The sequence below is a fragment of the Oncorhynchus clarkii genome, chromosome 3 (assembly GCF_045791955.1).
Source record: "Oncorhynchus clarkii lewisi isolate Uvic-CL-2024 chromosome 3, UVic_Ocla_1.0, whole genome shotgun sequence".
Lineage (NCBI taxonomy): Eukaryota > Metazoa > Chordata > Actinopteri > Salmoniformes > Salmonidae > Oncorhynchus > Oncorhynchus clarkii.
Window position 1 is genome coordinate 39,221,887 of NC_092149.1, and position 12,360 is coordinate 39,234,246.

Here is a 12,360-nt window from a genome sequence, read left to right on the forward strand (position 1 = left end):
ATTTGTTATGCCCATTATTTTTAAAACCCTTTATCCAGCTCTTAAATGGGGGATGTTTAGAATGGTTCTCCTCTGGGACTTTGTTCGGGAGTGGTACACTACAGCTCTCTTGTCATCCCTGCACCTGTTTTAGGGGGACTGCACCATGTCAGCCATGAGAGTTTATGGACATTCCCGCATCCACTCTGTTTCTATTTTCTTGGATTCTCACTCTCACAGTCATAATGCGCCAGGTTGATTTACATTTACGCTCCCAAGAAAACCCCACTGTTTTCATCCTGTGCCAAGGCTTTTTTTCCTGTCTCTGCTAAAACCTCCCTCTCTCTCACCCTGCCCCCACACCTCCGACCCCACTCCACCCAAACCAAAGCCTGCAATTCATCAGCAATGACAGGCTCTCAGAAACTCTCTCAGAGCCCGGACTTACTGGTGTAAACCAGATGTTGTCACTAAATCAATACCCACACAGACATCTTAGGCCAACAAGAGGTGTGAGTGTGTGTGTGTGTGTGAGATGCATTGGGAATAGAGGTAGATATCTCACACAGGGAAGGCAGTTCCTGCATGTCCTCTCCGACACCTGCTCAGTGTTGAACACACCATGACCGGTCAAAGTATACGGTACAGTAACACAGACAGAACACCATTGTTACTTTAAAGCCCTCTAAACATATGTAGTGAGTGATCCTGTCATGTTTAATCTCCTTCTGCGCCTGTAGATATCCCTATATCATTCTTTTAAACCCAGTGAACCTGTATTAGTAACTCCATCTCTACAATCCCTGTACACCGGCTCAGGAAAACCCTTGGGTTGTGTTCATTTGGGCACACTGACAAAATGACAGAAAACAAGTGTGTCTTATTGGGCACATTCAGGTAGTACCTCGTTAATTACCTACATTTTCTTCCACTTTGTGCCTAATGAACATGGCCCAGGTCAGAGCAGCAAAGGGACAGCTGGACCTAATAGAGAGGGACAGAGGACAATACCATATAGACTGAAGAGGATGAGATGACATAGCAGGCTGGTTTTCTAGCAGTGTGTCAACAGAGCCAGGAGAGCCCTGGCATTCCATAGTGGCAGGTCGCAGTGTTGCCATGACGAATGGGCGCTCTAAGCGGTGGAGACAGGTCGGCTGAGACGTGGCGGCATTCTCCTTGCGGCGATAAGGGCGCTTTGCAAATATTTCCACTACTTGTGTGAGTGTGGCAGGGTTTTTAAAAAAATATTTTTTAAAGAAGCGAAAGGGAGAGAAAGAGAAAAGAGGAGTCAGCAGAACTGCCACTGGGCAGTCGCCACATCAACTTGCCGCTTAGGGTCACTCCGATGTGAGGGCTGTCACCTTGGCAACCGTCCAGTAGACACACGCAGGCAAGCAGTGTGTAAAACGGGGTGGGCACCACAAAACGAGAGGTTCATGTAGTGGGACAGCAACTCAATGTCACCAGCTGTTCTGTGCACTCTGGCACACACACACACACACATTTCCTCTCCGAGGGGTCATCAGCAGGGCATCTCACATTCTCTGACAGTCAGGGAGCATGTCTACTACATCTTTTGTTTGTCATATGATCACTACAACCATACCACGTAAAAACCAGTGGTGTCAAGTGCTTAAATAAAAAATACTTTAAAGTACTAAAGTAGTGTTTTGGAGTATCTGTACTTTACTATTTATATTTGAGACTGGTACTTTACTACATTCCTAAAATAATGTTTTACTTTTTACTCCACACATTTTCCCTGACAACCAAAAGTACTAGTTACATTTTGAATGCGTAGGACAGGAAAATTGTCAAATTCATGCACTTATCAAGAGACTCACTAAACACAAATGCATCTTTTGTAAATAATGTGACCCTTGCGACACATACATTTTAAAAACAAGAAAATGGTGCTGTCTGCTTTGCTTAACATAAGGAATTTTTAATTATTTATACTTTTAATACTTAAATATATTTAAAACCAAATACTTTTTACTCAAGTAGTATTTTACAGGTTGACTTCCACTTTTACTTGAGTAACTTTCTATTAAAAGGTATCTCCACTTTTACTCAAGTATGACAATTGGGTACTTTTTCCACCACTGCATAAAATAAATATATAAAATGTATGAAATAAACTAGATAAACACAGTGTACAAAACATTAAGAACAACTTCCTAATATTGATTTGCACCCCCCCCCCCCCTTGACCTCAGAACAGCCTCCACAAGGTGCCGAAAGAGTTCCACGGTGATGCTGGTCCATGTTGACTCCAATGCTTAACACAGTTGTGTCAAGTTGTCTGGATGTCCTTTGGGTGGTGGACCATTCTTGATACACACAGGAAACTGTTGAGCGTGAAAAACCCAGCAGGGTTGCAGTTCTTAAATCTTATGTGCCTGGACCATTCACCCCCTGAATGGAACACATACACAATCCATGTCTCAATTCTTAAAAATCTTTCTTTAACCGGCCCCCTCCCCCTCATCTACACATTGAAGGGGAATTAACAAGTGACATCAATAAGGATCATAGCTTTCACCTGGTCAGTCTCATGGAAATAGCAGGTGTGCATAATGTTTTGTACACAGTGTATAAAAACATCAATAAGTCTTTAGTTAAACTAGTGCTATAACTCAGTTCACCAAATAACAATTAAACACAAAACTGAAAAGGGAAATGTTTATCAACTGGCTTTTTATTGAGGGGCATGCAACTGTTAGGGGGGAAAAGGGTCTATATACACAGCAGAGTTCAGATGGAAAAATGTTCAGTGGGACCTTGACAAGCCAGAGAGCACCAGCATTACACAAACTAGGTATCCTGACCCAAAGCATTGTGGGCCAGAACAGGACCTGGACCGCAGTCTTTCTTCAGCTCCTTGTTCCATATAGAAAATTCTGGCCTGGTAGAGCTGCCTCTGGGGGAATAGGAGAGGGAGGCTGGGTTGAGCTGATCTCAGCGATGCAGGACCCTTTAGCTCCATTCCTCACAGTGGACTCAAAAGGCACGGTCTTGTGTACACACACAGTCCTGGGCGTGCTCAGTCATACACACACTTAGATGGGCCAGTCTGCTCAGTCCGACTCGCTGTTGTCGTCCTCCACACCCTCTGGTGCCTCCTGCTCGCCCCCCTCCTCGTCGCTCTCCTTGTCCCAGTCCTTCATGGAGGCTCCCATCATAAAGTCGTCTCTCAGCACGCTCCAGGCTGGTTTCTCTTCTGCCTCCCTGCCAGTCTATACACAAACAAAATATATTAGCTTTTTACAAAGATGGTACTTATTACCCATACATGATCCGTTTTTTATAGAATAGACCACCACTATAACTCCCAACTCCTCAGTCTCATAACAATAGTCTCCAAGAAAGTTTCACAACATCCCACAGCCAACAGTGCCACCATGTGGACATCAAGGGAAACTACACTTCACAACAGGCCACTCCAGAGAATATTTATTAAATTATTACATTAAATAAGCGGTTATGGTGGCAATTATTACAGACCTGCCCTATACAAGACGCATTTTATTAATGTTAAAATCCCATGTCAATCACCAGAAAAATATCCTGGGTTTGGGCGTCTGAAACATTTCCTAGACGCAATAGATGGTAGTTTGATGCCAATCCCCAATCTAAACCCTTCAATCTCCAGTGCCAGCCCAGCGGCCCTGTTAGTATGTCAGACTGTCCCTATGGTGCTGCTGTTAGTATGACAGCTCTCTCTATATTTATTAGAGGTTGGCCGATTAATTAGGGCTGATTTAAAGTTCTTATAACAATCGGCATTTGTGGACGCCGATTACATTGCATTCCATGAGTCAACTGCGTGGCAGGCTGACCACCTGTGAAGCGAGTGCAGTAAGCCAAGGTAAGTTGCTAGCTAGCATTAAACTTATCTTATAAAAAACAATCAATCTTCACATAATCACTAGTTAATTACACAGTTGATGATATTACTAGGTTAATTAGCCGGTCCTGCGTTGCATATAATCAATGCAGTGCCTGTTAATTTATCATCAAATCACAGCCTACTTCGCCAAACGGGTGATAATTTAACAAAAGTATATTGCTGAACAAAGCACAATCGTTGCACGAATGTGCCTAACCATAAACATCTTTTGCCTTTCTTAAAATCAATACACCGAAGTATATATATTTTTAAACCTGCATATTTAGATCCATGTTAGCAGGCAATATTAACTAGGGAAATTGTGTCACTTCTCTTGCGTTCCTTGCACGCAGAGTCAGGGTATATGCAACAATTTGGGCCGAGTGGCTCGTTGCAAACTAATTTGCCAGATTTGTACATAATTATTATTTTACCTTTATTTACACAGGTTCTCTCATTGAGATAACATCTCTTTTCCAAGAGAGACCTGGTCCAATAGCAGCAGGGGGAACAACGTTTCAGACAAAACAACTTACTTACACTACCAGAACATTAAACAAAACTATAAACACACACACATATAGAGCACAACAATTACACATTACATTAAAAAGAAACATCTTGACCAAAAACAGCTGGCCTAAAAACAATTACACTCTTCTATGATTATATACATCGATCAAGTGTTTAAACTCCACCAACGAAACTAGATAACATTTTAAAATGTTCAGGAGAGAATTCCAGGACCACGGAGCTAAGTAACTAAAACTATTTCTACCATGAACTTAAACGTTTAAGGAACTTAAACGTAAGCTTTTTACATGGCACATATTGCACTTTTACTTTCTTCTCCAACACTGTTTTTGCATTATTTAAACCAAATTGAACATGTTTCATTATTTATTTGAGGCTAAATAGATTTTATTGATGTACTATATTAAGTTAAAATAAGTGTTCATTCAGGATTGTTGTAATTGTCATTATTACAAAAAAAATACAAATATCTACCGATTAATCGTTATCGGCTTTTTTGGGTCCTCCAATAAATCAGTATCGCGTTGAAAAATCATAATCGGTCGACCTCTACTTTAATGTACTACTTAAGTAGTTTTCTTGGGTATTTGACAACTTTTACTTCACTACAATACCTAAAGAAAATAATGTACTTTTTACTCCTTTAATTTTCCCTGACACCCAAAAGTACTCGTTATATTTTGAATGCTTAGCAGGACCGAAAAATTGTCCAATTCACACACTTATCAAGAAAACATGCCTGGCCATCCCTACCGCCTCAGATCTGGCAGACTCACTAAACACAAATGCTTAGTTTGTAAATTGTGCGTGAGGGTTGGAGTGTGCCCCTGGCTATCCGTAAATTTAAAAAACAAGAAAATTGTGCTGTCTGGTTTGTTTAATATAAGGAATATGAAATGATACATAGTTTCACTTTTATTTTTGATATGTAAGTACATTTAAAACCAAACACTAAGACTTTTACTCAATTATTATTTTACTGGGTGACATTCACTTTTACTTTTTTATGAAGGCATCTTTACTTTTACTCAAGTATGACAATTAGGTACTTTTTCGACCACTGCATATTGGAACATTTGCACGTAGCCTACTGCCGTGTGCGCATTGCTTATAATGTAAAAAAATAAATAAAAATAATAATATATATATATCTAAATTAAGCTAAACTTGATCTATTGCTTAAAAAAAATATTTAAAAAAATATGTGTAGTGGTTGTATAAATTTGGGATCCATCGTCCCACAACTGCCCCAGAGTCTGATTCAAATGTTTTTTTTCCTCGCACAGAACGACAAGCTAACCAATAGATTAGGTTAACTTTCTTGCTATGGGGTATAGAACATTGACATAGGCGAGTGATTTTGCTGTTTGTTTACTTGTCTTGTTGGCTGAGGAAAAGCAAATGTGGACAGTTCTTCTAACATCTTCAAAGTGCGCATCAGAATTCGATAAGAAGTGTGTGTCTTGTAGGCTACTTCGGAGCTGCTAGGCCTGTGAGAAGGACCCAACTAATAAGAATTGATATAGCTGAGAGAGCCATGTGAGTGAGGTGCATTGGTGCACAGCGACTGGCATCCGGGAGAATGGAATTATAACTATTATATTCAGCACAACTACAACTGGCTGCAATTTACACTTTAGCTGCAATAAATCTTTAGTGGGGGGGTGAATTTAGCACCTGCCTTAAGACCAACTCTGGGAAAACAACACATCAGTGGGAGAGAGAGGTATCGGGGATGAAACTCACCATCTGTCTCTCTGTCTTGGTGACAACCTCGCTGCCTCCCTCTGTGCCACGCAGCACGTTGATGAAGTCTTTCTTGGAGACAGAGGAGAGGAGCTTGGCCTTCTTCCTCTCCGAGCCGCCCGCCTCCTTCACCTTCTCATCCACCGTTTTCTGGTGCTTCCTCACAGCGTTGAACAGCTGTACTACCCCCCTGTGGAGAGTTACACACATCACACTGTCATTCTGGTAGAATTTAAAGCCAATTCACTGTAAGATTAATTGTAATATTTTGTGGCGCTTATATTTAGCACATAATCATAAATGCATGGGATTTTTTCCTGATCTAATAATTTTGTTATCGCCATCCTCAAATGGCAGGCATTGTATCATCATTAAGCGATATGCTGTTGAATTACACCTTTTGTTGTGTTACAGCGTGAATTCAAAATGGTTTAAAGGTGCTTTTTTTCCACCCATCTACACACAAATCCCCATAATAAAATGGAAACAGGTTTAGAAATATTAACTAATTTATTGAAAATGTAAAAAAAATAATAATAATAATAATTTACATAAGCATTCACACCACTAAATCAATACATGTTAGAATCACCATCGGCAGCAATTACAGCAGTGAGTCTTTCTGGGTAAGTCTCTAAGAGCTTTGCACACCTGAATTGTACAACATTTGGCCATTATACTTTTCAAAATTCATCAAGCTCTGTCAAGTTGGTTGTTGATCATTGCTAGACAACCATTTCCAGGTCTTGACATAGATCTTCAAGGAGATTTAAGCTGAAACTTACTCTGCCATTCAGGAACATTCACTGTCTTCTTGGTAAGCAACTCCAGTGTATATTTGGTCAGATTATTGTCCTGCTGAAAGGTGAATTAATCTCCCAGTGTCTGGTGGAAAGGATTTTGCCTGTGCTTGGCTCCATTCTTGTTTAGTTTCTCATCCTGAAAAACTCCCCCAGTCCTTAACGATTACAGGCATACCCATAACATGTTGCAGCCACCACTATGCTTGAAAATATGGCGCATGGTACTCAGTAATGTGTTTTATTGGATTGTCCCAAACATAAACATGTTGTATTCAGGACAAAAAGTGAATTGCTTTGCCACATTTTTTGCAGTATTACTTTCGTGTGTTGTTGCAAACAGGGTGCATGTTCAGGAATAGTTGTATACTGTACAGGCTTCCCTTTCACTCTGTCAATTAGGTTAGTATTGTGGAGTAGCTACAAAATTGTTGATCCATCCTCAGTTTTCTACTATCACAGCCATTAAACTAACCGTTTTAAAGTCACCATTTAAAAGAGAAATCCCTGAGAGGTTTCCTTCCTCTCTGGCAACTGAGTTAGGAAGGACTCCTGTAGCTTTGTTGTGACTTGGTGTGTTGATACACCTTCCAAAGGGATATTAAATGTCTGCTTACATTGTTTTTTTTAGTATACCAATAGATGCCCTTCTTTGTGAGGAATTGGAAAACTTCCCTGGTCTCTGTGGTTGAACCTGTTTGAAATTCACTGCTCGACTGAGGGAACTTAAAGATAATTGTATGTATGCGGTACAGAGATGCGGTAGTCATTAAACAAATTATGTTAAGCTCTATTATGGCAGAGTGAGCCCATGCAAGTTATCATGCGACTCCTTACAACAATGGGGTTGAATACAGTACATTCAGAAAGTATTCAGACCCCTAGACCTTTTCCACGTTATGTTACAGCCTTACTCAAAAATGTATAAAATTCAAATCCCTCAATCTACCTTATCTACCCCATAATGACAAAGCAAAAACACAAACACATTTACTTAAGTATTCAGACCCATTGCTATGAGACTAGAAATTGAGCTCAGGTGCATCCTGTTTCCATTGATCACCTTTGAAATGTTTCTACAAATTGATTGGAGACCGCCTGTGGTAAATTAAATTAATTAGACATGATTCTGACAGTGCATGTCAGAACAAAAACCAAGCCATGAGGTCAAAGGAATTGTCTGTAGAGCTCCGAGACAAGATTGTGTTGAGGCACAAATCTGGGGAAGGGTACCAAAACATTTCTGTAGCATTCAAGGTCCAAAAACAGTGGCCTCCATCATTCTTAAATGGAATAAGTTTGGAATAACCAAGACTCTTCCTAGAGCTGGCCGCCAGGCCAAACCGAGCAATTGGAGGAGAAGGGCCTTGGTCAGGAAGGTGACCAAGAACCCGGTGGTCACTCTGGCAGAGCTCCAGACCTCCTCTGTAGAGATGAGAGAACCTTCCAGAAGGACAACCATCTCTGCAGCACTCCACCAATCAGGCCTTTATGGTAGACTGGCCAGACAGAAAGCCATTCCTCAGTAAAAAGGCACATGATAGCCAACTTGGAACGCCTAAAGGACTCTGACCATGAGAAACAAGATTCACTGGTCTGATGAAAACAAGATTCAACACTTTGGCCTGAATGCCAAGTGTCATGTCTGGAGGAAACCTGGCAAGATCCCTACAGTGAAGCATGGTGGGGGCAGCATCATGTGTGGGGATGTTTTTCAGCAGCAGGGACTGGGAGACTAGTCAGGATTGAGAGAAAGATGAAGGGAGCAAAGTACAGAGAGATCCTTGATGAAAACCTGCACCAGAGTGCTCAGGACTTCTGACTGAGGCGAAGGTTCATCTTCCAACAGGACAACGACCCTAAGCACACAGCCAAGACAATGCAGGAGTGGCTTTGGGACATGTCTCTCTGAATATCCTTCAGTGGCCCAGCCAGATCGGGCTTGAACCCGATCGAACATCTCTGGAGTGACTTCAAAATATCTGTGCAGCGACGTTCCTCATCTAACCTGAAGGAGCTTGAGAGGATCCGCAGAGAAGAATGGGAGAAACTCCCCAAATATAGGCATGGCTAAGCTTGTAGCATCATACCCAAGAAGACTCCAGGCTGTAATTGCATCAACAAAGTACTGAATACTTATGTAAATAAGGTATGTGTTTTACTTTTAATACTTTTGCAAAAAATTCTAAACTTTCTTTGCTGTCATTATGGGGTGTTGTGTGTAGATTGAGGGGGGTAAAAACAATGAAATCAATTTTAGAATAAGGCTGGAAAGTAACAAAATGTGGGAAAAGTCAAGGTGTCTGAATACTTTCCGAATGCACTGTACTTATTGATTCAAGACATTTCAGCTTTTCATTCATTTGTAAAAAACAAAACAAAAAAACAACATAATTCCACTTTGACATTATGGGGTATTGTGTGTGTAGGCCAGTGACCAAAAATCGAAATTGAATCCATTTTAAAATCAGGCTTTAACACGACAACATTTGGAAAAAGTCACGTGGTGTGAATACTTTCTGAAGGCACTGTAGGTCTGTAAGCGGCACACGTGTGTTTGTACCTGGTAGCAACTCTCTGCAGGTTCCTCTCATTCTCTCGGTCTTTTACAACGTCTGGTTTCTCTCGACACATCATCTCCCAAGCTCGCTTTTTATCAGTCTGGCGGCCAGGGAAAAAAAAGTTATTAAGCACGTACATACAGGCAAGCTGTACTGAATAAATGCCATGGGTGCAATTTAACGCCAGGTGAACTGGTCTAAGGACATTTCTGTTATCAGGCTATCATCTGATTTCAAATAACCAGTTTAATACCTGTGTTCATTAAAGTGAGAAATTGACACAGATACAGACACACAAACATGTACAGACATGAAAATAAACAGTACCTGTTTCTTCCTCTCCAGACTCTCCTTCTTCTCCTTCTCCTTCATCTTGTCCAGCTCTTTGTTCTTCAGCAGGATGCTGGGTTTGCTTGCTGGCGTTTTCTTCTGCAGAATCTTGGCCATGGCCTCCGCCCATCCAGCATTGGGGTTGGTGTCTACATCATCTGCTTCTCTGTTGCCTTCACCCTCTTCTTTCTCTCCTTCGCTCCCTCCATACTTAGCCTGCTCCCCATCACTCTCTCCATCCTCTTTTCCGTCATCACTTCCTCCATCCTCTGACCCCTCTCCATCGCTCCCGCTGTCAGAATCATCACTCTCAGCACTGTGGTCCTCCTGGGGCTCAGAATCCTCTTCTGATGTGTGAAAATAAGGCATTTATCATATTGACTTATACAAATAATTGCTAGGCTTAAATAGGTTGCAAATTCAAAACAAAATTTAGCTCTGCCATTTCAGATCTAGCTTAACCTAGCAGACAGTTAATTAACACCTAATTGCATTGTTCATGCTTCTCTATAAACACTAGCTACAATCTAAGGCTGGGCATTAAGTATTGATTCGATCAAATGTTACAAATGTTACACAGACAGCTTGCTAACCAATTATCTAAGTTAGCTCCCTAAACTAGCCAAGTTACGTCACATAGGCTAGCTACTTTTTAGGTTTTGGTTTATTATTTCACTTTATTAACTAGGCAAGTCAGTTAAGAACAAATTCTTATTTACAATGGCGGCCTACACCGGCCAAACCAGGAAGACGCTGGGCCAACCTATGGGACTCCCAATCACGGCCGGTTGTGATACAGCCTGGATTCGAACCAGGGTGTCTGTAAGTGACGAATCAGGCAATGAGATGCAATGCCTTAGACCGTTGCGCCACTCGGGAGCCCCCCCCCCCCCCCCCAAAACGGGGAAGCAAGTACCATATCTAGCTAGTACGTTGATCTGCCTAACTAAGACTCCACAGGGTTTAATGTAACTTTTTAGATACTTAACGTACAGCCATAGATTATCTGATCATGCTAGAGTGCCAATGCTATAGCTAGCTTAGCTACCAGGCTTGAGTCCAGTCTGTTGAGTCTGGGAGAGACCAACGATACAAGGTTAATCATCTAGCTAGCTGCCTATACTTCTTTTGAACAATTCTAAGAAAAACGATTAAAGCTTACCTAATATCACAGCTGAGTTCTCCACATGTGCCTTTTCCACAGATGCCATTATTGTGCAGCACTGAAACCATTCCGTGAACAACGTTCCGTTCCGTGATGTTTAGTTCCGTATAAAAAGTTCCCACTTGACTTGACTGTAGTCCAAAGGCCGGCAGATGGCGATATTGAGCCGTTTCATCTTACCATCAAATGGACTGCATGCAGCCAGCTATACACTTGTATCCCCTGTGGACCGGTTCATACGTAAAACATTCTCCATTCAGGCTGCGAAGGTGTCGATTTCCTCCTTAACTCGATTTAATGGTGAGAAGGCAGGAAAAAAAATTGGGGAAATTTATGTACTTTCTTTATGAAACTTCCTCTTCCACCATCATGCTTCGCTAATGGATAGGAATGCTCGACCCAGATGTTGCATATCGCGCTCAGCGATTTGGTCCAGTACGGACCGACAAAATTTGGTCTTGTTTAGTGCTGGAGCTCATTCAAAAAAAAAAAATACCCAGTGCTTTGCAAGTGTTAATTTTTACATTTACATTTGTCATGTTTTTTTTATCCAGAGCGATTTACAGTCAGTGCATTAAACTAAGTTGCTATAGCTAGCCGACCTACCTACCTACCATTAGCCACTCTAGCATGGTGGTGGAAAATGGTGTTTCACAAACAGTATGCAGCCTGACTGGAGAATGTTTTATGTACGAACCAGGGATATGAGTGTATAGCCGGCTGCATGCGTACCCCAATATCGCCATCTGCCGACCTTTAGGCAAACTTGACTGAAGATTATTATTGGCTAATTTAACTGAGGTTCGGCCTTCCGACTCCATGACATTTGTACTATACAAAAAACACTGCCTGCAAGCCACCCCGAGGGTCCTTGACTGCTCCAAACACACACGCACGCACGCACACACACACACACACGCACACATGCCGTTTTTGTCAAGTATATTGCGGCGACAGGTAGCCTAGTGGTTAGAGTGTTGGACTAGTAACCGAAAGGTTGCAAGATTGAATCCCCGAGTTGACAAAGTAAAAATCTGTTGTTCTATCCCTGAACAAGGCAGTTAACCCACTGTTCCTAGGCTGTCATTGAAAATAAGAATGTGTTCTTAACTGACTTGCCTAGTGAAATAAATATTGCACAATCCAGATGTGCACAGCTCTTTGGGATTTAGGCAAAAAGACTCACAGCTATAATGGCTGCTAAAGGTGTTTCTAACATGTACTTTAAAATGTTTCCACTTGGAATATTTTGTGAAGATCATGAAAAAAAAATCTAAATTAAATCAATTTGAATCCACTTTGTAACACAATTAAATGTGAAAAAGGGGGTTAATGCCTATGGGCACTGAA

The 12,360-nt window shown here is 41.3% G+C and overlaps 1 protein-coding gene across 1 annotated transcript; it reads right to left on the reverse strand.

The window, feature by feature from the left end:
- Nucleotides 1–2,663: 2,663 nt before the first annotated feature.
- On the reverse strand, nucleotides 2,664–11,092 carry LOC139395054 (RRP15-like protein). Its single transcript, XM_071142844.1, has 5 exons — nucleotides 11,008–11,092; nucleotides 9,843–10,192; nucleotides 9,518–9,615; nucleotides 6,155–6,344; nucleotides 2,664–3,221 (listed from the first exon to the last, which is right to left on the reverse strand). The coding sequence occupies exons 1-5, from the start codon at nucleotides 11,054–11,056 to the stop codon at nucleotides 3,063–3,065; spliced, it is 846 nt and encodes a 281-aa protein (XP_070998945.1). The 5' UTR covers nucleotides 11,057–11,092; the 3' UTR covers nucleotides 2,664–3,062.
- Nucleotides 11,093–12,360: the final 1,268 nt, after the last annotated feature.